General features: G+C 40.6%; 1 protein-coding gene across 3 annotated transcripts in view; it reads right to left on the bottom strand.

Moving 5' to 3' along the window:
• The window catches only part of plxnb2b (plexin b2b), a 106,873-nt gene that overhangs the window by 14,419 nt on the left and 72,221 nt on the right, over positions 1 to 20,233 (bottom strand). For all 3 annotated transcript variants that reach the window (XM_034535592.1, XM_034535594.1, XM_034535593.1), the window contains 19 exons: positions 19,809 to 19,997; positions 19,571 to 19,696; positions 18,490 to 18,590; positions 17,225 to 17,351; positions 16,613 to 16,772; positions 15,340 to 15,451; positions 14,650 to 14,761; positions 14,206 to 14,307; positions 13,069 to 13,164; positions 12,485 to 12,572; positions 11,963 to 12,147; positions 10,887 to 11,035; positions 9,015 to 9,126; positions 8,119 to 8,255; positions 7,479 to 7,661; positions 5,965 to 6,058; positions 3,438 to 3,635; positions 1,486 to 1,665; positions 478 to 614 (listed from right to left, as the gene is read on the bottom strand). In XM_034535592.1, coding sequence (XP_034391483.1) covers positions 478 to 614; positions 1,486 to 1,665; positions 3,438 to 3,635; positions 5,965 to 6,058; positions 7,479 to 7,661; positions 8,119 to 8,255; positions 9,015 to 9,126; positions 10,887 to 11,035; positions 11,963 to 12,147; positions 12,485 to 12,572; positions 13,069 to 13,164; positions 14,206 to 14,307; positions 14,650 to 14,761; positions 15,340 to 15,451; positions 16,613 to 16,772; positions 17,225 to 17,351; positions 18,490 to 18,590; positions 19,571 to 19,696; positions 19,809 to 19,997 — 2,588 coding nt within the window. The remainder of the gene's footprint in view (positions 1 to 477; positions 615 to 1,485; positions 1,666 to 3,437; positions 3,636 to 5,964; positions 6,059 to 7,478; positions 7,662 to 8,118; positions 8,256 to 9,014; positions 9,127 to 10,886; positions 11,036 to 11,962; positions 12,148 to 12,484; positions 12,573 to 13,068; positions 13,165 to 14,205; positions 14,308 to 14,649; positions 14,762 to 15,339; positions 15,452 to 16,612; positions 16,773 to 17,224; positions 17,352 to 18,489; positions 18,591 to 19,570; positions 19,697 to 19,808; positions 19,998 to 20,233) is intronic.

Genomic DNA, 20,233 nt, shown 5'->3' with positions numbered 1-20,233 from the left:
CCGGTCATCAAATGTGCAAGCCCTGTTTTTGGCACGTCAATACTTTTCTACAAACTGGGTTTTAAAAGGTCACAAGAAAAGTAAAAAAAGTATTTAAAGTAAAATAGATTTTACAATTATTGTTATTATTTTGTAATAATAACAGCAGTGGGACGTAAAGCCAAATTTAATAAAGCACCAGGGTTAAGGGGTCACAAGGCAAAAAGGCTGGAGCTATGAACCACTGGCATAAAAACGTTGGTTCGTAAGTTTACTGTTAGCTAACTATGTTTTCAACAACACACACAAATGGCCTTTCCAGCAAGTTATGCATCTAAAAAATGTGTCAAACAATAATAATAATAAAAAAGGCCTAAACTGAGTGCTATGTGACATTTACCGGAGGTTCTGATAATAAACATTTTTACTAATCTAATCTAAAAAGTAGGGGAAATAGTAAGACGGTATATCTGCTAACCCAAAAATAGCTCAACTCACCTGTAGCAGTAGACGGAGATAGCGATGATGAGCAGCATGGGCACAATGACAGCAGGGATGATGATGTAGAGTGACAAATCATTCTTCTTCTCGTATTGCACCGAGCCGACCACCCACTCCCCTTTCCCAAACTTGATCTGTGGATGAACACACAGAGAGAGAAGGGGAATCGTATTATCTGCACAAGCTCTTGACATTTCAGCCCAAGATTTATTCAGGTAGGTGTCGATGGGAAAGATTCGACAGCGTTGGAGAGGACACTGGGACATCTATATCATTTCCCACAGTTCTGCAAATTCAACTGCGGGAACTTTCCGTATCTCTAGAGTGCTGGGGCTGTGTGCAAGTTGGTGGGCCGACATTAACTGCACAAATGCGTGTGCATTGAGTTTGACACTTTGTAGTCAATCATTCTCCATGTAGGTATTCTGCACCTTTCTAAAGTCCGTTGGTGTCACTTCATTTTGCAGCACGCAGCCACAGAAGTGAAACAACAGCTCACTTCGAGGAGAGATTACAGTATTCATCACAATTGTGGCTCGGCTATAATTAAATGTAATTATAAAAAGGGCCTGTAGCTACATGAAAACTGTTCAACCAGTGAGAAAAAATGGGGTCCCCAAATGAACAGAGGACACGCAGAGGGAGAAAGTACAGTGAAGGTTCGTGATGCATGTGTGCTCCAATCTGCAAATCTGTGTCAGTACATTTACTCAAGCAGTGCATTTAAATTCAACTTTGACATATTTGCACTTGAGTATTTCCTTTTCATGCACCTGTAGACATCTATTTGACTACATATTAGAGGGAAAGACTGTTCTTTTTTCTCTCTTCAATGTTGAACACATTTCTAATACAACAATGTATGGGGCAATTTTCTGCTTTGTGTAGATATCAAAATGTTCCTGATTAGTTACATATTTTTAACTAGTAATGGAGTATTTGTACAGTGTACAGGTAAAGGATCTAGGAAATGTTTCCTGTCTGCCTGACGTTTGTTGTTCTGACCGTTAAGTCCAGCAGCTCAGGCCGAGTGTCTCTGCGGTGCCGTCTGGAGCGAGCGCTGGGCGTGGTGGAAGGGGGGTCCAGAAACAACTTTTCATCCTGAAGTGTGTTCACCAGACAGGGAACGTCGCCCACAAACGCTTGAGCCTCTTTGGCCGTCATGGCTTTGGAGAATCCCCGACCCTGCAGGGGGAGATCGACTGTAATGCTCAAAGTGTCTTGACAAAACCGCATGGAAGAGAAATTAATTACTGCATTTATACACCATCAAGTAGACCCGTCATATGATGAGTATTAAAAACATTTTCATTAGCAATGGATGTAAAGTTTATAACGGCTCTTCACGGCTCCACTATGCGTGCCAAAGGTATTTAGAAAGATTAAGATTATATTCATTGTAAGCACATTACTAAGTCATTTCTTGGTTAAGACACTGTCGGCACAGCTCCAGTCAATCCCACACTTCTGGCATTGCAATATACACTTTGAGATTCTGCAGCACACTTTTGTATCTACAGACATGCTTGTGATTATTCTAATGCAGTCTGCAATATAAGAAAGGTGAAGTAAACCAGCGTCTCAGAAATTGAAAAGGCTTCTTTTTTTTTATTCTGCGGATGCCTTTCCAGACTAATTTACTGCAGTACTTACCAAGTATCTGCACAAAGAGATCACCCTGGACTTCCACCTTGGAGTTTGTGATGGACATTTTTTATATTTTCTATGGAGATTTTATAGGATAATGACTAATGAAACATATGAGTTGATGTATCTGCAAAAATAAACCTTTAACTTTTAACAATAGTGACTGGGTAAAGTGTACGTTATGTAAACTTTACCCAGTCACTATTGTTAAAAGAACCAAGACAGGGTGAGCAGGGAAAAGTTAAATATATATTAGTGACTGCCTTCTGCTGCAATGGTTCTTGCTATTGGCGGATCTGGAGGCTGATCTGGAAGAAGGTGACGTATAGACCCTTTTACAGCCAACGTCATGATTACGTCAACATGTTAGAGTATTGATGACAGAGTAGAGATGAGAGAAATGTTGCTATTGGCTAAACTACTACAGAGATGAAGAGATGGTCCGCTGTTGGACTTGTTGTCTGTAACCAGTGAAGCACAGTGGAATCAGCAGCTGGCTACTTGTATGTCATGCTTTCATGAAACACTGGACGCAAAAATGTTAAATGTTCTCTATTTTTTTGGACACTATTTAGTTATTTATATTTATTACATATTTATATCTAATTCTAAATATACTTGAATGTACTCAAAGGGAAACTTAAAGAGAGCTCACAGGCAAGCCGAACATAGTTAATTTGCACATTCCACTCACGTGTAAAGATATAAAGCCAGTTGAAAATCTGCAAAGTTCCCTTTAAGGTTTTTAATAATTTTGGCCTATGACCACGACCAAGAAAATGTTATATTTATCGGTTGTAACCAAAAATTCTTCATTCCTGAATTGAGATTGAGTGTGAAGAGTTTTCTCCCTGGTAATCCTCCCATGACCCATGGGATTTACCTGACCAACCCAGAGTTGGGGGGGGGGGGGGACATTTTCAGAGAAAAAGATATTTGCATTTAAAATATTACAATATTAAGTATTTTTATCGTTTAAAAAGGGTTGGAATAAATGCAACTACTAATGTATATTTGCCTCAGTTCATTTGACTTCCCAAAGAATAACCCAACTGTGCTAAAATGTAAAATGTACTGCTATTTGCATAACGTTTATATGCAATGAAGCCCATCTTTAACACAAGCAGCTAAAGAGTGAAAATGTGGCGCAGCAACTGCAATTCAGCATCTTTTCCATTTTTATCCTCAAGTCAGATAATAACACCATTTATCTTAATTCCTTCACACAAAGAGGCATATTTCTTAGAGACACTGTGCTGTCATATTACAACTGCAGCATTAAAAAAGGGACCCGAGCAGCCTGCACTTACAGTGACGATGATGATGCTGGCCTCAGTGATGACCTTCTTGGTCAGCTCGTTGAAGCTGGGGTCAGGGTAGTATTCGAAGGGCTTTAGGTCCTTCTTCCAGTTGTCAAGCTGGATGAAGGTTTTAAAAGGCTGGACCAGGGAGCTGTTTACTGTCGGAGACCGAAACTGGATGACCGTGTCGTTCTTCTCGTGGGCGTTCTGAATGCATCAGAAGGGGAGTAAAACATAACTGAACTTTAATAACAATGCAACGCTCTATGTTGACACGTAACACACATTAAGTAAGATATAAAAAGGACAATATAGCTGTATTCAACATAGGAAATATGGTGAGAGAGAGAAAAGCAAACAGTGGGTGTTTTCAACGAGGCAATGAGTTAAAGCTTTTGTTGTGTGAGTGATGAGCGTTTTAGCGTTGTAGGGGGAGACAAGTCTGGCTTTGGTAAAATTGGTAAAGTAAAAAGTATGCGTCTCTTTTCAGTCACTCTACTAAAATCCCGATCTGCCGTCGTAGAATAGCACTCCTCTGATGAATCACAACTCAGTCATTCCTCCTCTTGGCTTTGTTCTGTTGGTTTTGATTAACTGGACCGATGGTGATATTCCTGTCACTCTCTGATTGTTTCGATGCTGACAATACCGTGTGTGACAGCTAAACCCGACAGTCCTACACACAGTTAAGCTTTTCAAAGAGGACGAGGCGAAAGGCGTGGGCTACATCCGATAAGGCTCGCTGGCCTACTATAAAGTTTGAGACTGGTTGTGTGAGTTGTAGTTTTTTTTTTTTTTTTTTACCTCAAAAGTGTGAAGGATTTATTTGCATAAATGGAATATAACATTCATAACTATGTTTTCTTTTGTGTATAATGACCGTGTTTTTGTTCGCTTAGAGAGTGAGCCGTTTATATCTTACATATAGCTTCCCAGAATCCCAAGTTTGGCACTGCCATGTTTCTAAAGTAGTCAAGAACGGACAAACCAAACACCGGCTCTCGAGAGGACCTTTGTGTTTTTAACGTTACCTAAAAGGCCACCGTAGTTCTCCGACACGTTTGGAAAGGGAGGGGTGAGCGGAAAGGTATTCAGTTGAATGCAATCTGCAACCTCACTACTAGATTTCACTAAATCCTACACACTGCTCCTTTAAACTGTTACCTTAAAGTATCTCCGTGAACTGACAGTCTCTTCTGACCATACAATATGTTGCTCTGTGGTCAAATTAATGGTCAAACATTTTGAGAAATTACATTACATGTCATTTAGTTGACGCTTTTATCCAAAGCGACTTACAATAAGTGCATATATATATATATATATATATATATATATATATATATATATATATATATATATATATATATATATATAAGTGGTGGATATGTATGAAGCTACAGCCAGCGAGTTACGGGTAACGGGTATAAAAGCGAGCCTGGCTCCATCCATGAACCGAAGCATTGAATAAATTACAATTTGACTTGATGAATGAAAAATCAGAGGATCACAAAAGTTCTACAAATCTGAAAAATCAGCGGTCAAAATGTATTCATAAGAACTACTTTGGGTGGTGCTACCCAAAGTAGTTCTTCTAATGTCGTGATTTTCACATCTCCATTTAGCTATGATTTCTCTTGTAACTAGGCTAAGTTTAAAGTTACGAGCAGCTGGTGCAACCAGCTCCAGAAGTCTCGGTTTACAATTACAAACAAAAATCGCAGGGTCTTTACAGCCCAAAAAAAACCCTCACTTCTTTGAGCCGCTGACCTGACCCACAATGTAATCAACATGTTTTCACCACAAACTGGCCGCCAAAAATATTTGGGTGCAGTTCAGTGGATAGACTTAAACCAAGAGAAGCTTATGAAGTTGACCAGCCAAGGCCTTTGAGATAACACTTTACATTCGCTGCTAGTTTGTGGCAGCCAGGAGTCTTTCCAAATCTCTCCTGTCCCCCGGGTAGCAGGGGGAAAAAAAAACGTTAATGCCAGTATTAAATTTAGCCCTTTAAATTAAATGAACAAAATTGCTACTGCTTAACACTGCCCAGTAAAACTGGAGGGCGGGCAGCGGCACGCTGAGTGCAACTCATTCAAGTTCTCAATCCACCTGATTGAGCTGGACGAGGAACATAGTTGTATCTTGCTGAGTGTGAAACGCTGCAATCATACACATTTTAAGGATTTATAGCCTGAGAAGTGAGATTAAGTAATACAGGCTTGTGGACTTTCTCTCTCTGATCAGTGGAAGTATGGCGGAGTGCAGATGGGTGTTTGTTGGTGTGTGTGTGTGTGCATGCTTTACAGAGTTTGAATAAATCCACACCAACGTCATGGGCTCATGAGATGTGTGGAGATCAATGGACAGTGCTGCTACTTTTAGAGGGGGGACAGATGGACAAGTAGAAATGTTCAGAGACAAAGAATTGTAGGACTGAGAGTTGAGAGAAAGTGTGAAGTGTGTGAACATTTAGAGGAGGATAATCAACAGGCTGATAAATAAAGGAAGTAGAAAACAGAAATGGAAGACACACCTCAAAGGTTATTGAATTGTCTCCTTGGACCTTCAGGACTGCAGTCTGGATCAGGTTAAAGCCAGATCCGGTCACCACGATGTTCCTCCCTCCACTAAAAACACACACAAACAGATGTACAAAACACAGTAAAACATCTAAATTAGATCTAAAAACAGATATCCCCAGCCAGCCACATGCAGACGCGCTCATGGAGAGAGTTACGGGAAGACAGACACACTTCTTAAAATTGCACCTGGGGTCATTTTTCACCCGAGATGAAAACAAATTAGTTTAGCCTGCAAGCAGCATATATCTGTTGTCTGTTGTTCCAGGCTGCGTGCCTAATCACACGCGCACTAGTGCTTTCAATTGCACAGAAAAAAAGCATGGTAACCGTCTAACGCATCCATTTTCATAAGTCATCAAGCAGTTTGGTACAACATCAAGCATTTTCTATCCCCTTGAGCGAATCAGAAGTAAGTAGGGGACATTCGGCACACATACACAAACAACAGGGATACTCGCACTTTAAAAAAAACTAAAAGGCATTAATAACCTTTACTAAGGTTTCAGACAGAGAGAAGCGTGCGGGGCAGAGAGAGCAAGGCAGGTGCCTTTCTAAGTGTTCAATTTTCCATAACAGTACTTTTCTATACGACATTGTCATCAATGTCAACAAAGGTGCATTTTCTCTTCCGCTTTGGCTTCTCAATTTAAAAAACAAATGCAAAGTGCAACGTAGTTAAAGAGGAATCGTTTCTTTCCCCCGTCAACCTGGATGTTATTGGGCTATTTTTGAACAACTAATGATTATCAAATTTCTCACAACACATCTGTATCCGCAGACTCGGGTAAGAATTACATCGATGAGGACAAGGAGAGCGAACCTCCTACCGCTTTCCAAACAAAGCAATCAACTGTACAGCCGCGCTAATTGACCTGCTGATGGTGGGAAATCAACGGGGAGCATGAATTTGTTTCAAATTGAATGACAATCCCCCCCAATAGTCGCTGAGACATCTAACTGAGACATTCAAACTGCCAAATAAGAACCTTGAAAAGCAGAGGGATCATAACAGTTAATGATCAAGCATCTTTGAGTGTCTAGAAAAGCGCTATATAAATTCGAAGTATTGTTATTAGTATTATTAATTAATTTCCTGTACCAAATTTCATCCATCCAATAGTTGTTGAAATGTTTCAGTGTGGATCAAATCGGTGGACCGACCGTCATTTCCATCCTTAGAGCCAGGGTCAATTTTTTTTTTTATCTAACAGGAATCATTTTAAACACTGGAGTCTGAGCACATCGGAAAGTAAAAAAATTTGTTTTAAAAAGCGGACGCTTAAAATCACTGTCGCTGTTGTAGACGATTTTTCCAAATCTCTACAAAGAAGGTGAAGGGTAAAACACGACGTGGACAATACTTGAAAATAACACACGACAAATACAATATCCATGAAATATCAATATTAAAAAAAACACTTTGATTCAAGGTAGAACGTGGAGTATGCTGCTACTTTATACTGACCAGACAAAACTTGTTTTGGGCTGGTGGTCCAGCACGATGGGATTTTCCATGAATTGGAAGGCACTTGGGATGGTTGTTGTGGTACTCATTCCATACCTCACCGTGACGGTGAGAGGGTCAGTGGGCACCTTATCTGTTCGGTATTCTCCTGTCCTGCAGGTGATCTCTGCTCCGAAGTGCTCCCTGCGAAGACAAGGACACACTACTAACTGGCTGCAGGAGTGGGGGTCGCACAAGGTCACTGTGTAGTGGAAGCCAACATGGCAGCAGTCTGACAGCTTGTTAAATCCGGGCTTTGCTGCTCTTCTAGCTCGTTATTTTTCCGTTACCTCTGCCTAAAATGTCACCATGGACTGGCTTTGACAGAACACCGTTGGTCACAACGGCGAAGGCAAATGGTAGGAGAAAAAAAAAAAAAAAAAAACCAGCTCATGACACCAAAGTTCAGGTCAATTCCATTTTTGCTTCAGAAATGTGAGGGGAAAAAAAATCAATTTATAGGCTTTAAAGTGTGCATACTGTAGAATGTGCATATAATACAATGTCTGAATAACAAGTAGCGTTATCAATTTACGGGACTGAATTGAAAGAGAATTGGACTTTGGCATGAATGACAATTATTGAGGAAAGAAGCCCTTACACAGTGCAGTCCACTTCTCCGACGGTAACCTGGACATCATCCTTACTGCCAGTGTCCAGAAATCGTCCAGAAATGGTAATGAGGGTACCCCCATCTTTTGGACCTTTGGAGGGTTTCACCACCTCTGGAATCGGGTCCTGGTGAGGGTGGAGACGAGGTGCGAGGTCGCAAGACACAGCATGAATACATACTTATCTTTGCCCTGCAGAGATTTACATGCACACACAAGCTCCAACCCACATGCTCTCTCACACACGCAACAACAACACACACAATGCCTTGTCATATAGTTACACACATTTTCTCTCAACCTTCTTGATCTCCAGCTCTCTAACAGTTACACACACAGTCACAAACACAGTCACACACACACAGTCACACACACACAGTCTGCCTCAATTTGCTGAGCAAACAGTTAGGAGGAGCACTCCCCTGTGGGGAAGCTTTAGCGGAGCCAGAGATATGAAAAGCCAGTTTAATACTTTAACAGGCTACAGCATAGCTATTTGAGAGAAAAAGGGGGCCTGCTGCACAGCATCTGGTTAAAGAGGAATGCACAGGCTTTCCATACAGTGATTATCAGTTATCATTGTAATGTGACAGCATCGAGTCAGTGCATTTACCAAAACAATGGGATGTACATTCCACATAAATTACGTGCTCTTGGTATGTCCTGATAAGGAGCTCTCATCAGTTAGGAACTGGAAACATAGCAGAGGACATCAAATAACTAAATCAGCTGAAAGCTTTTGGATGAGTTTATTTTCTGGGTCAAAAGCTGTATGCCTCCATATTGAAAGTGCAGCTGAGAAGAGGGAGATAGAGTGGTAGTAGTGCTAGTAGTAGTAGTACTAGTAGTAGTAGTAGTAGTAGTAGTAGTAGTAGTGAGTATTTACCCTGTAGGTGAAGTAAATGGAAGAGGTTCCTCTCTTTCCTCCCTTCACCTCCACCTCCACCTGGCCCCAGTTATCATTTTTAAGGTCAACAGGGCCGATCTCACACACCACGCTGGACAGGACGACAGAAAAAATATATATTTAAGAGTAGGACTGCAAGTAACAATCATTTTAATTATCAATTAATCTACCGATTATTTTCTTGATTAATTGATTCTTTTTGAAAATTGGACTTGCAAATTCTGAACTTAAACAACTTCCACAAATAAAAAAATCTTGTCTCTTACTACTTACGACCTGTAGCTGCTCTATTGAAAAAGAATCATGCAATTTTTATCCAAATGTACCATCTAAATCAGCTCCTGAATGTTGTCGACAATGGCAGACAAATGAGAACCGTCTCGTTTTGGTAAAAGTGGTGAAAATAACTAAGGTAATTAAAACAAAAAATAATAATAAAAAAAAATATATATATATATATATCTATATATATATATAAAGGAAGTACAAAACACGTTCATCTGAAGACAAAGCGGATATAAAAGCAATATGTTTTTTTTTAATGCCAGATTGGCTGCTTCTAGCATGTTAGAAATTGAGTCCTTTGGGAAGTTTCGCACACTGCAGAATCTGTGAGAAGTGTGATAAACCAAGTGCGTCCACAAGGAATATGTGTTGCTGATGAAACAGGTCAGCATAAAATGGCAAGCATCAATCGGGCTAACAGGAGGGCCACGAGTAGACAATTAACAGCTACGACAGTGATGTCTGAGGGAATGAAATATTACACTGGAAAAACTTTAAAATATTAAAGCGAGTGAGCTCCAACATGCTGTGGACCATGGAGGACAAGTAACAACAAGATTAAGTCTACAGCCGGCGTGTGAGCTCCAGAAGTGGATGATTAAGAGTGAAAAACATTCCATCTGGTCTCATGAATTATGGTTTATGCCTCATCATGCAGATGGCGGGGCAAGAATTTGTCATAAATGTGGATCCTTGCCTGCCTGGTGTCAACCGTTCTGTTTCGTGGCTGCGGGGTGACAATGTGGATGTTTTCATTTTCATTAACCATTTGTATGAAGTGAACGCCGCTGTAACTAAAGTGCATTTGCGAGAGACTTTAAGTTAATTCCAATGTTTTTTTTGTTGGGAGGAACGAAGTGTCTGCAGCATGAAGAGGCCACCAAAAAACAATGGCAAATGCATGATGCTATCAAATCAGTACTTTGTTGAATTAAAAGCTTAAAGAATTTAAAGTTTGTGGCCGCAGACAGTATTTAAAGACTGACATTCAGCAGTATACCTGAGAGGTGGAAAGTACATTTACTCAAGTACTGCACTTATGTACAATTGTGAGGTACTTTCTGAGACTTCATCCGACTGCAATTCATTTTAGAAGAAAATATTGTACTTTTTATTACATTTATCTGACAGGTGTAGTTGCATTATAAAAAAAGCATGTAGAATTCATTGCTAAAGATTAAACTATTGGTTAAAAAAAACCGTTTTGGGCTTGTGATGCTGTGAAAGAGCAGTGTCTAGTTTACCGTCATGTTTCAGATGTCTATGAGTTATTAGAAGTTTCACTAAAGAGACTAATCCCGCCCCCAAAAAAACGTTCATTTCAATTAAATAACTGGTTTAGGCCCAAAGAGATGAAAATATCCAATATTTCACAAAATACAAATAATTATGGAAGTTGGACTACTTCCACCCCTGCATTTTAGATCAATACACTAATTAAAACATGAACCCAGATTATCTTCCTTTTTGCAAACCTGCCAAACACAGTTTGACCAAAAGCAAACAATATATGTGTGTGCTGCTACTGCTCATGCATTTGCATAAATACATCAAAGTGAGTATTACCTTGTGGAAACAGAGTATTTCTCCTTCTGGTGGTTACAAGGCTCCCCAACCACGGTGATGCTTTTAATGTCTTCCTTGTGGATGCCGAGGTTGGAGCCCCGGATGGTGATGGAGATCCCTCCCCGCAGGGGGCCAAAACGAGGGATGATCTGGATGGGGAGATACAGTGGTGGGGGTGGTGGGGTACAGGGTTTTTGAGAAGAAGGGATTTGAAATGGATTTAGAAAAGATTAGTTGTGCAATAACAATGTACAAGAGATTTACACAGTCTGTTTTAAGTCCACTGAATGGTTTAAGTGTTTAATATTCAAGACCATGGTTGAGAATTACATTCATACGATGTGAGCCTATATGCGTATGTATTAGAGCCCCAACTGCTGCTGGATTTTGGATGTGGATCCAAAACATACTTGAGTATAATAACAATTCATATCATAATAACAAATCATAACATATACGTCGTGTTAATGTCCACTATTTCCATCCAGTAGTAGACGGGGCATGGGTCTAGAAGAAGTCAGGGGATCAGTAAAACATGTAGGTTTCATTCTCTGGGGAAGGATGGATGTCTGTATGGAAATTCAGGCCAATCCATCCAATAGTTGTTGGGGTATTTCAGTCTGCACCAATGAGACGGAGTGACTGACATAACCGATAATATAGATTAAAATGCCATCACACGCACACGCACACGCACACGCACACGCACACGCACACACACACACACACACACACACCTTTATGTATCGGTCAGGTCTGTTGTATTTATGGTCACAACCCCTGTCACATTGACATCAACGATTTTTGTCAATGACAATGAGACACCGACAATTAAGTGAGCAAAGAAAGAATTGATCCAATCATGGTGCGCTGCAGATCAGCTCAACACGCCCTTCAAGGAGAAGCACAACTCCTCCAACGAGGGACAGTGCAGAGGCCAATTAAGTGGTGCAATCAATAATCCAATCTCCAAAGTCCGTGCCTTTTTTTCTCTGCTGGTCACACGCCTTTCATGCACGTATTGTCTGCAGTCCAAAAGGTCAACATGAAGAGATGACGACGGCGTAACTACTCACATCAGTGATCTGGGGGTCGGGGCACTCGGTGTTGTGAGGATCATCGGCCCCTTGTTGGGCAGGATTGCACAGCTTCTCGTACACACACGCCCTCTGCTTGGCGCACCACACACACCTGTACTTTGGATCTGCATTCTTACAGAGACTGCAGTCCTCCCTTCCCATGGAGCAATTGTACAGGGTGACTACAAGAGAAGTAGTGAGGGGTAAAACAATTACCACATTTTGAAATTATTCAAATTGTTATCATACTTAAAAAGGTCTCACTTTTCATGAATAAATAGCAAGATCTTCTTAAAGCTTTTAAGCTACATGATGATGAAAATGTAAAATTGCGCCTGAATCCTTCATGTTCTATGAAAACATTGTCCATTACCAAATACGTTTCTAATTGATTTTCAATTAAAGACTAAAGGCAGCTTTCTCAGATCTAATGGAGGTCCCATGTTGGGACTAGCATAATATACACACAGCATTAAAAACACTGGAAGGTCTACACATTAAAATTGTGAGAGAGTGTACCGTTCAGCGTGCTGTCCATCTTCTTGCCCGACTCTTTGTCCTTCACGTAGAAGAGAACATTGGTCTCCGGTGACTTGTCGTAAGAAAACTAAGAAATTGGAAGAAAATTAATTATTAATACAGAATCCAGTGATTAATGGCACTTAAGCTCTTCTCGGCAAACAGTGCGGGCTGCCGCTCCCTCATGCCAAGGGTAGAAAAGAAAGGAAGGGGGAAAAAATTGCACACCGACTGGCAGATTTTCAGCTGAAGAAATCAATGTTGGTAAAGAACATAGCTGGGGGCTAGGCACTCCAAATCACATCATTCACAGTGTGGAGATGCAGTTGAAATAACTCCAGTAAGGAGAATCTGTCCATTAGAGGGAGCTAGAGAATATTAAAGGGTGACTTGATTTATAACCCTGAAAATCAAACTCAGTTCATAGAAAGTTTGGAAAGTTCGATACTGGAAAATCAATTGGAGGACAAATTGGCCAGAAGCCATCTGAACTATCTCAGTGCACAAAATCAACAGGTAGCTGTGAATACAGAAATTTGGTTGAGGGCCCGAGCGTCAAGCAACTAGAAAACAGTCATACTCACATTGAAGCCGCTGAACGTGTAGAACGGGCCATCCTCAAACTTGACCTCCTCTTCCGTATTTCTCATCAGTTCAGTGCCGATTGTGAAAACACGACCCTGGAGAACCCAAAACAAACATATGTAGATCGTGTTCGATAATTCCTGGTCTCTAATTTGTTGCTCACTGTTGAGCAACAAATGTAAAAGACTATATTGCACTGTAGACTCTTCCAGGCCTTGGCTGACATGGCATGACGAGCTCCTTTCCTTGTATCAAAGTTTTCTATAAGAAAAACGTAACTTGTTTTTTATAATCGCTTGCTAGTTATCAATTTGGTTGTTAGATAAAAACGTTTTAGTTATTGCTGTATATACACTTGTTTAAATATAGTGAAATACTTTTCATAAAATGTAGCTCAAATCAAGCAATCTGATTGCTTCACATTTATGATATAATACCCACATATGACTGCTATGACCTCTAATTCCTTTGCACTAGACAAAGCTGCTAAAACACGCTTGAAAAAAATAAAGTAAGTAACCACAAGCCATCGTCAACCAAAACTTGAGGATCAGAGAAAGTGGAGCAACATCGTCTCAGAGCAACACAAATAAAGGGCGAACCGAGTACGAGCAGGTATCAAAGTCATCCTACTGACCCCGGAGAGTTTTTCAAGTTGCTGCAAAACAGATGGCAACATACAACTAATGTAAATCAAGAGCCAAATAATAAAAATCAATATAACGTTAGACTGTAAAAATATAATAAAAATAAATATTCTAGCTGCTAGTGTGCGTTCCATAGCAAGCACCTCGGGGAGCCTCCTGTGCAGGCAACTAGCCCAGAAGGGCCTCTTTTTGTGAACATTAATATTCATTAATAAAAAAAAACATTTAAGTTAGATTGTATTGCTAACTTTTGTACTGCCATACTTATAAAAGTAATAGCTCACTTCAAGCCGCGATACACTGTGATCATATCACAGCAAAGGGGAGCTGCCCAAAATGTGTACTTGTTTTGGTCCCACCACGTCATCTCATGCACTGGTTAAAAATTGGGATCAATCCGGCTCACGGTGGGCCTTATGCCATTCTGAATAAATGTTTAAAAGAGCCAGTTAGTTCTCCAGGAATGTTTTAAATTCTGTATCACTTTACCTCGTAGATGTCCAAATTGATCCCCTCAAAGCTGATACGAGTCTTGTAGCCCACAGGGATCAGCACAGGATCTGGATTCTCAAACTGAGGACACCTCGCTCCCTGAGAAAGCATCAAAACAAAAATCAGATACTCTAACTTTCAATAATTTACATTTTAAATATGCCAGCCACTTAACGGACACCCTCATCTGCGGTTACAGATAAGTGTATCGCTGAAACATCTGCTCACTTATAAATTGATATCCTCCACCCTACAGTATTTGTCATGCAAGATGGTGCCAACTGATACCGGGATTTGAGTTTTGTATCAATTTTCAGGGGAAATTTGGATCGCTCATGCGTCCCCGTCACGATTAGATGTGTCTTTTAAAACTTCTGCATCACTTTTTCCACACATACTATCAGAGAGGTATCTCCTTGACACGCCATTGAGAAGACTCACCTGACGGTGCTTGATGATTTTGGGACCCTTCTCACTTTCGTCCATGTCGCTGCAGGTGTGGTCGTGTGTGTTCCACTGGCAGCCCCACGAACTGGCCACACATGACATGCACCTGATGACACACGCACACACACACACGCACAAAAATAGACAAATAAAAACCAAAGATGAGAAAATGCTTTCACAGACATATAATTAGGCAAGTCGCACGCACACGATTAAAAAAATCACGCACACAAACAAAATCATAAAACATGCAAACTCATCAAGGAGCGTTCGGCAAAAAAATCCATGTTGCTGACATTGAAATGGATCTCTGCAACTTCACATAAGCAAAGCTCGTTCATCACACATTCCTTGGCATGAAAGAAATGAAGAAAAAAAAACGAAGCTGGGAAAAAGAAGGAAAATAATGCCGAAATCGACTTTCATTTTTTGATTAATGAAAAGGAAACTGAGGCAATTTCCTCGACTCGGTAATAAAAAATAAAAAAAAAAAGGAGAGAAAATGCAAGAGGTGCATTCAAAATTACCATGCATCACAATTTACAAACACAGCCTTGATCTCTCATCTGTTCATGCGCGGCGATACATTTACATCAAGGTTGTCAAGTTGACGCTGTGTTCATTGTCACTGTGTATTTTCAGTGAGCGACAGAGAAGAACTGATAGATGAAGAGTCTGACTCACGGTGTGTTTTGGGATTTCCTCACTGTGGCGGCACAGTTATAGAACTTGAACTCCCGCGTAGCCAGCTCCACCGTCTCGTTGACAAAAATCCTGACGGCCACGGCCACAAAGTCTGAGGACAAAGCAAAAAAAAGAAGGATTACAATGTGCTTTACTTTACTGGGATATGAGTTATACACATTTATGAATGGTGTCATTGGGAATACATTCTGATTATTCAAGACTTCCATTGTTCATGACGAGACCAAACACAGGATTGACGACATATTCTGACACACAAGACATGATCCTCAAATAATATGTTGGCAGAGCATGGCCTCAACTTCCTTGATACTAATTGTGTATTAATGCATTCATCTAACCAGACGTAAAGTCTACAGCCATGGTTGTGTAAAGCTGTCCTTATGCACAGGAGTACTTTGAGCTAAATGCTCTCGTCGCCGTGCTTACAACGACGATACTGACATGCTGATGTTCCCCAGTTAATGTTTGTCATTTTAGTTCAGCATGTTAGCGTGAACACATTTGCTAATTAGTAAAACACACAAATTACAGCCGAGGCTGATGGGAATGTCATTAGTTTTCAATAAGGTTAACGCCTGCACATTTACTCCGCGCCACAAATGAATCACAATGTTTCCTACTTGGATCGTCATCAGGTCAGAATGTTTGAAAAGTGGAAACCGCACGGTCATACAAACCGGCAAACAAGCTCTATAATGGCAGGTGCAGGGAAGTGCTTTATCCAAAAAAACAGGATGATAAAATATCCACAATTTTTAATTCAGTGAGGTACATGGAAAGAGTACACACGAAAATACTAAAACTTTGGAGGCATGAAATAAGTGTGCAGGTGTTATCTTTTTCTGATAGCAAATAATTAATCTTCAATGTCATTAGTTTTACAATTCATCCCGTGGGGGACATGGATGCGTGTACCAAACAGCATACACTAGCATAATAAAGACTTTGGAAAATGATACGCCTCTATAAAACAAGGCCACAAGTTTCGCTAATAACCCAACTTAGTTGAGTGGTTCAATGGTGTGAATTCCAGACAAATACACAATTAATTAAATTACCAAAACCATCTGACAGGCTGTAAACCTGAGGTGTTTTGGGCCCCTCAAGGTCCCCAGACCCTGAGGCTATTTGCCCGCTTTACCTGCTTTGCCCATTGATGATACAACCTTCGTTCTAATGCATAACAACATACATTTGCCTTGAAAAAGGATGCATTAAAGAGAGATAATGTTAATTACAAAGGACCTACCTTGGTCCTCAGGTGTATGTGGTATAAGCGAAGGTTGGGGTAGATCGCAGGAGACTTGACCAGAGTCAGACATGGTGCCTTCACTCTTGAACGACTTAATGGAGCAGAGCAAACGGTCAGAAAGCCCAATCGCAGGAAGGGAGGGGATGTTGATCTTCACCTGAACACAGAATTGAATATACATTAATATCACTTTAATTGAAATTCATGTCGCTGCTCGGTGTGTGATTCTGATCTCTGGATAACCGTTTCCCTTTTAAAGCCCGGAGATTGATTGGTTGCCGTTTGTGGATATACAAGTGTGAGTCAGAAATGGGGGGACAGAGATATAGTCAGGAATGGGGGGAAGAAAAGAAAAGAAAAGAAAAAACTTGAGAGAGAAAGTGCACAGGAGAGGCGCTCTCCATCTTCAGGCTGTGAGCACAATCATCCAGGTCGGTTATAATAAGCCAGTTTGGAGTTTTCTGGCTGGATCGATAGTGGAAACAGTTTATTTCTCAGGCGGTGCATGTTTTGTGTGACGTGCATGCGAGAGACTTCTGCAGAGCGAGAGAGACGGAGAGAGCAGCAGAGAACAAAGAGAGAACGTGAGATGGAGAAGCGGCGCAGTACCTTCTGAGTCTTTTTACAAGAAAGGTTCGGGGGATAGAAGGAGACGATCCTGACACACTGCTGCCTCGGGCTCCACAGCCAGCCATTCTTCTCCTCCGCCCGTCGGCACTCAGACCTCCTGGTACACCTTCAGACGAAGAATGAACAAACTCCCATCAGCCTCTGCTCCAAAACCTCTTGACGCTTTTACAGTACAAGGCCTCAAAAAAACAAAGCCCACGGACTCCAACTGATTTTCAATGTGCTTCTGTCAATCACCACCTCAAGCCCAAGTGAGTTCAAGCGGTGTCCGTGTGCAGACTTCCAAGATTAGTGATTGATATAGTTATACAAAATAAACTATAAAAAACTAGTTGGTTTTGCAGTGTGAAATAATGTGAAAAAACATTTGACAATGTACAGTATGATTTTATAATAGTATATTGCAGAGGAGATGGAAAACATTTTTGAATAACCAAAAACTAGGTATAACACAATTAAAAAAAAATATGCACACTAGAAACCGAATACAGACAGCGATGATGTCAATAATGTGAAGACCAACAGGAGCACACGATATAATAAATTATTGTTCATTAAATAGTTTTCAAGATGTATTATTGGAGGGAGAAAGGCAAACACGTGTGTTGCTACGAAGGATTATTTTCATTATCTATTTCTCTAGTCATTATTTCTTCACCAATTAATTATGTTGTCAATGAAACATCTGAAAACAGAGAAAAAACCATCCGTCACAGTTTCCTTGAGCTCAAGTTCTTGTCATCGAATGGAAAACTGGAATCATCAGATGTTGTGTTTGAACAATGAGTGAAAAGATAATCAAAATAGTGGCAGATTCATTTCTGATCAATAAATATGCAGCTTTAAAGAGTGTGCATTGTTTCTGAATAAGAATATCAACAACATCCAGAGGAACACAACTGTCTTTCTGATATTTTTCTCTTCCCTGCTCACATCCTTGTAAAATAGATGATACATACCGCCCCTTCTACCCTCAAGACCCTGATAAATATAGGCCGATGAGAGTAAATTGCACAGGCTGCCTTCGCTGCATGAGGCTGACAAACAGCTTTAATTCCTTACGGCTGCACGGACAAGAGGAGATGGAATAAAAACACAAAGGGGTACTAAAAGTGTCTGCTATAAAAAAAAAACTGAACAAATACCCTGCTGTGTTTTACAGATGGAATTGCATGCGTGGGTGTTTTTTGTTGGTCGGTCGCGGCGTGCATGCATGCATTTCTAAGTGCGCGTGTGATCCTCACCTGCCCTCCAGGACGCACCAGCCACAGTAAGGATCCCTCAGTTCCACACATGATTGGCAGTCCTTCTTTTGGAGGCACGTCTGCACTGGCACCTTGGTGATCTGGAGCATAGCGACATGAAACATGATCAAACAGTGCACCTTAGGAGAGACACTATTCGAAATATGGGGTATTTAAAATACGGGCTAGATATTATCCTTAGTTTGTCGCAGGTGTGCAGAGTCGGAGTCTGTCAAAGCACAGAGACTTCCTGTCTCATGTCTGCGCCCCGTGTTCAATTACTGAAACAACTGCCTGCTAAATGTTTATTGTACCCAGTGGTGGAAAGCATCTAAGTTCAAATACTCTACAGCAGATAGGCCAGGTGTGCAGGCAGGATTTTAACTTTGATAGATTATCATCTAGCCTTTTTCCAGAGCTCTGAATCACATCTCCTAGTTCTTCAGTGACTCAAACAGACTGAAAGAAGGGAAAATTCAATTGAAACTCTTATCATCAGGTTACATATAGTGCAATCATCTTGTAAAATATGAGACGGTGTTATAGATTAAAGTACCCAACAGTATTAGGTTTGTGGAACATTGTAGGTAGCCAATTCCACAAACCTAATACTGTTGGGTACTTTAATCTACAACTGCTGCTTACACATTACTACAATACAACTCCAGTATTGTAACATACATAACAATATAACATTATAAAAAGGGACAGTTCTTGCTTTTGATTCCTCTGGAAATGTGCTGATAATACTTTTACATTTTGGTATTACTACTTTTACTTCACTAATGTACCTCTTGCTCCACATATTTTTACCCCAATGCCCAGACATAGACTATACACATAGAATATTTGGTGACCCATTTTAGCACTTTTTACTTTACACTTTTTTTTTCCATCTGTCCAAGAGAACAATGGCATCTGCCACCAATTAACTAGTCGGCAATCTCCCCTCGCTGTACCCCTCCCCTATCCGTTAGTTCTTCGCTGCCAAAAACGTGGCGTAACCTACATGCCAGAACGCCTCGTGCGTAGACAAGTGTTATATATGATGTGTGTTACAAAAGGGCCCTGACATACACACCTTTTTCTCTGTGGTAATGTAGAGGTGGCTTTGACTGAGATCAAAGAAAAGGTTCTTGTTGACCTTCTCTCCCATGGTGCCGCCAGGAACCTTACTGTACGAGAATCCCTTCTCGAGCAGGTGTACCTGGATGGAAAACAAAAAGGTAACGCTGTCAGACATGAAGTCTTTAATTCTCTCATCTAGCTTCCCTCAGCTAAGACTAAATGTTTAAAAGGAAGAAAAACATCAACTCTACCTTGAAGACCTCCCCCTGGGTGTTCCCCAAGAAGGCGATGGTGTGATCATTCTCCACAGCGACGGCCACGGCAGTCAGCAAGTCCATATGGGTCCAAACCGCCTCCGCCTTTAAGGCAAATCTCGGGATGCTGGCCAGAGGGGAAGGCAGAAAGTCTGCACCACACTTGTACTTTTCCAACGTATCCTTCTATAAAAGAAAAAGGAAAAACAACGAGGATGATGAGACATCTTGAACGCTTTAATCCAAAGGCTATAAGAGGGAATCACCTGCGTTGTAGGTGCATTTTAAATACGTTTTGTTTAAGAATACATTTTTAAACAAAATAAGAGCAAATCATATTTTTTAAAGCTCGTTTTAGGAGGTTTGTGGTAGGCAGTATTACATGTTACAATGTTACATTTGCTTTATATTTAAATGTTTTG

This window comes from Cyclopterus lumpus, chromosome 6, assembly GCF_009769545.1.
Source record: "Cyclopterus lumpus isolate fCycLum1 chromosome 6, fCycLum1.pri, whole genome shotgun sequence".
NCBI classification, from domain to species: domain Eukaryota; kingdom Metazoa; phylum Chordata; class Actinopteri; order Perciformes; family Cyclopteridae; genus Cyclopterus; species Cyclopterus lumpus.
This window is presented reverse-complemented; position numbering and strand designations above follow the sequence as displayed.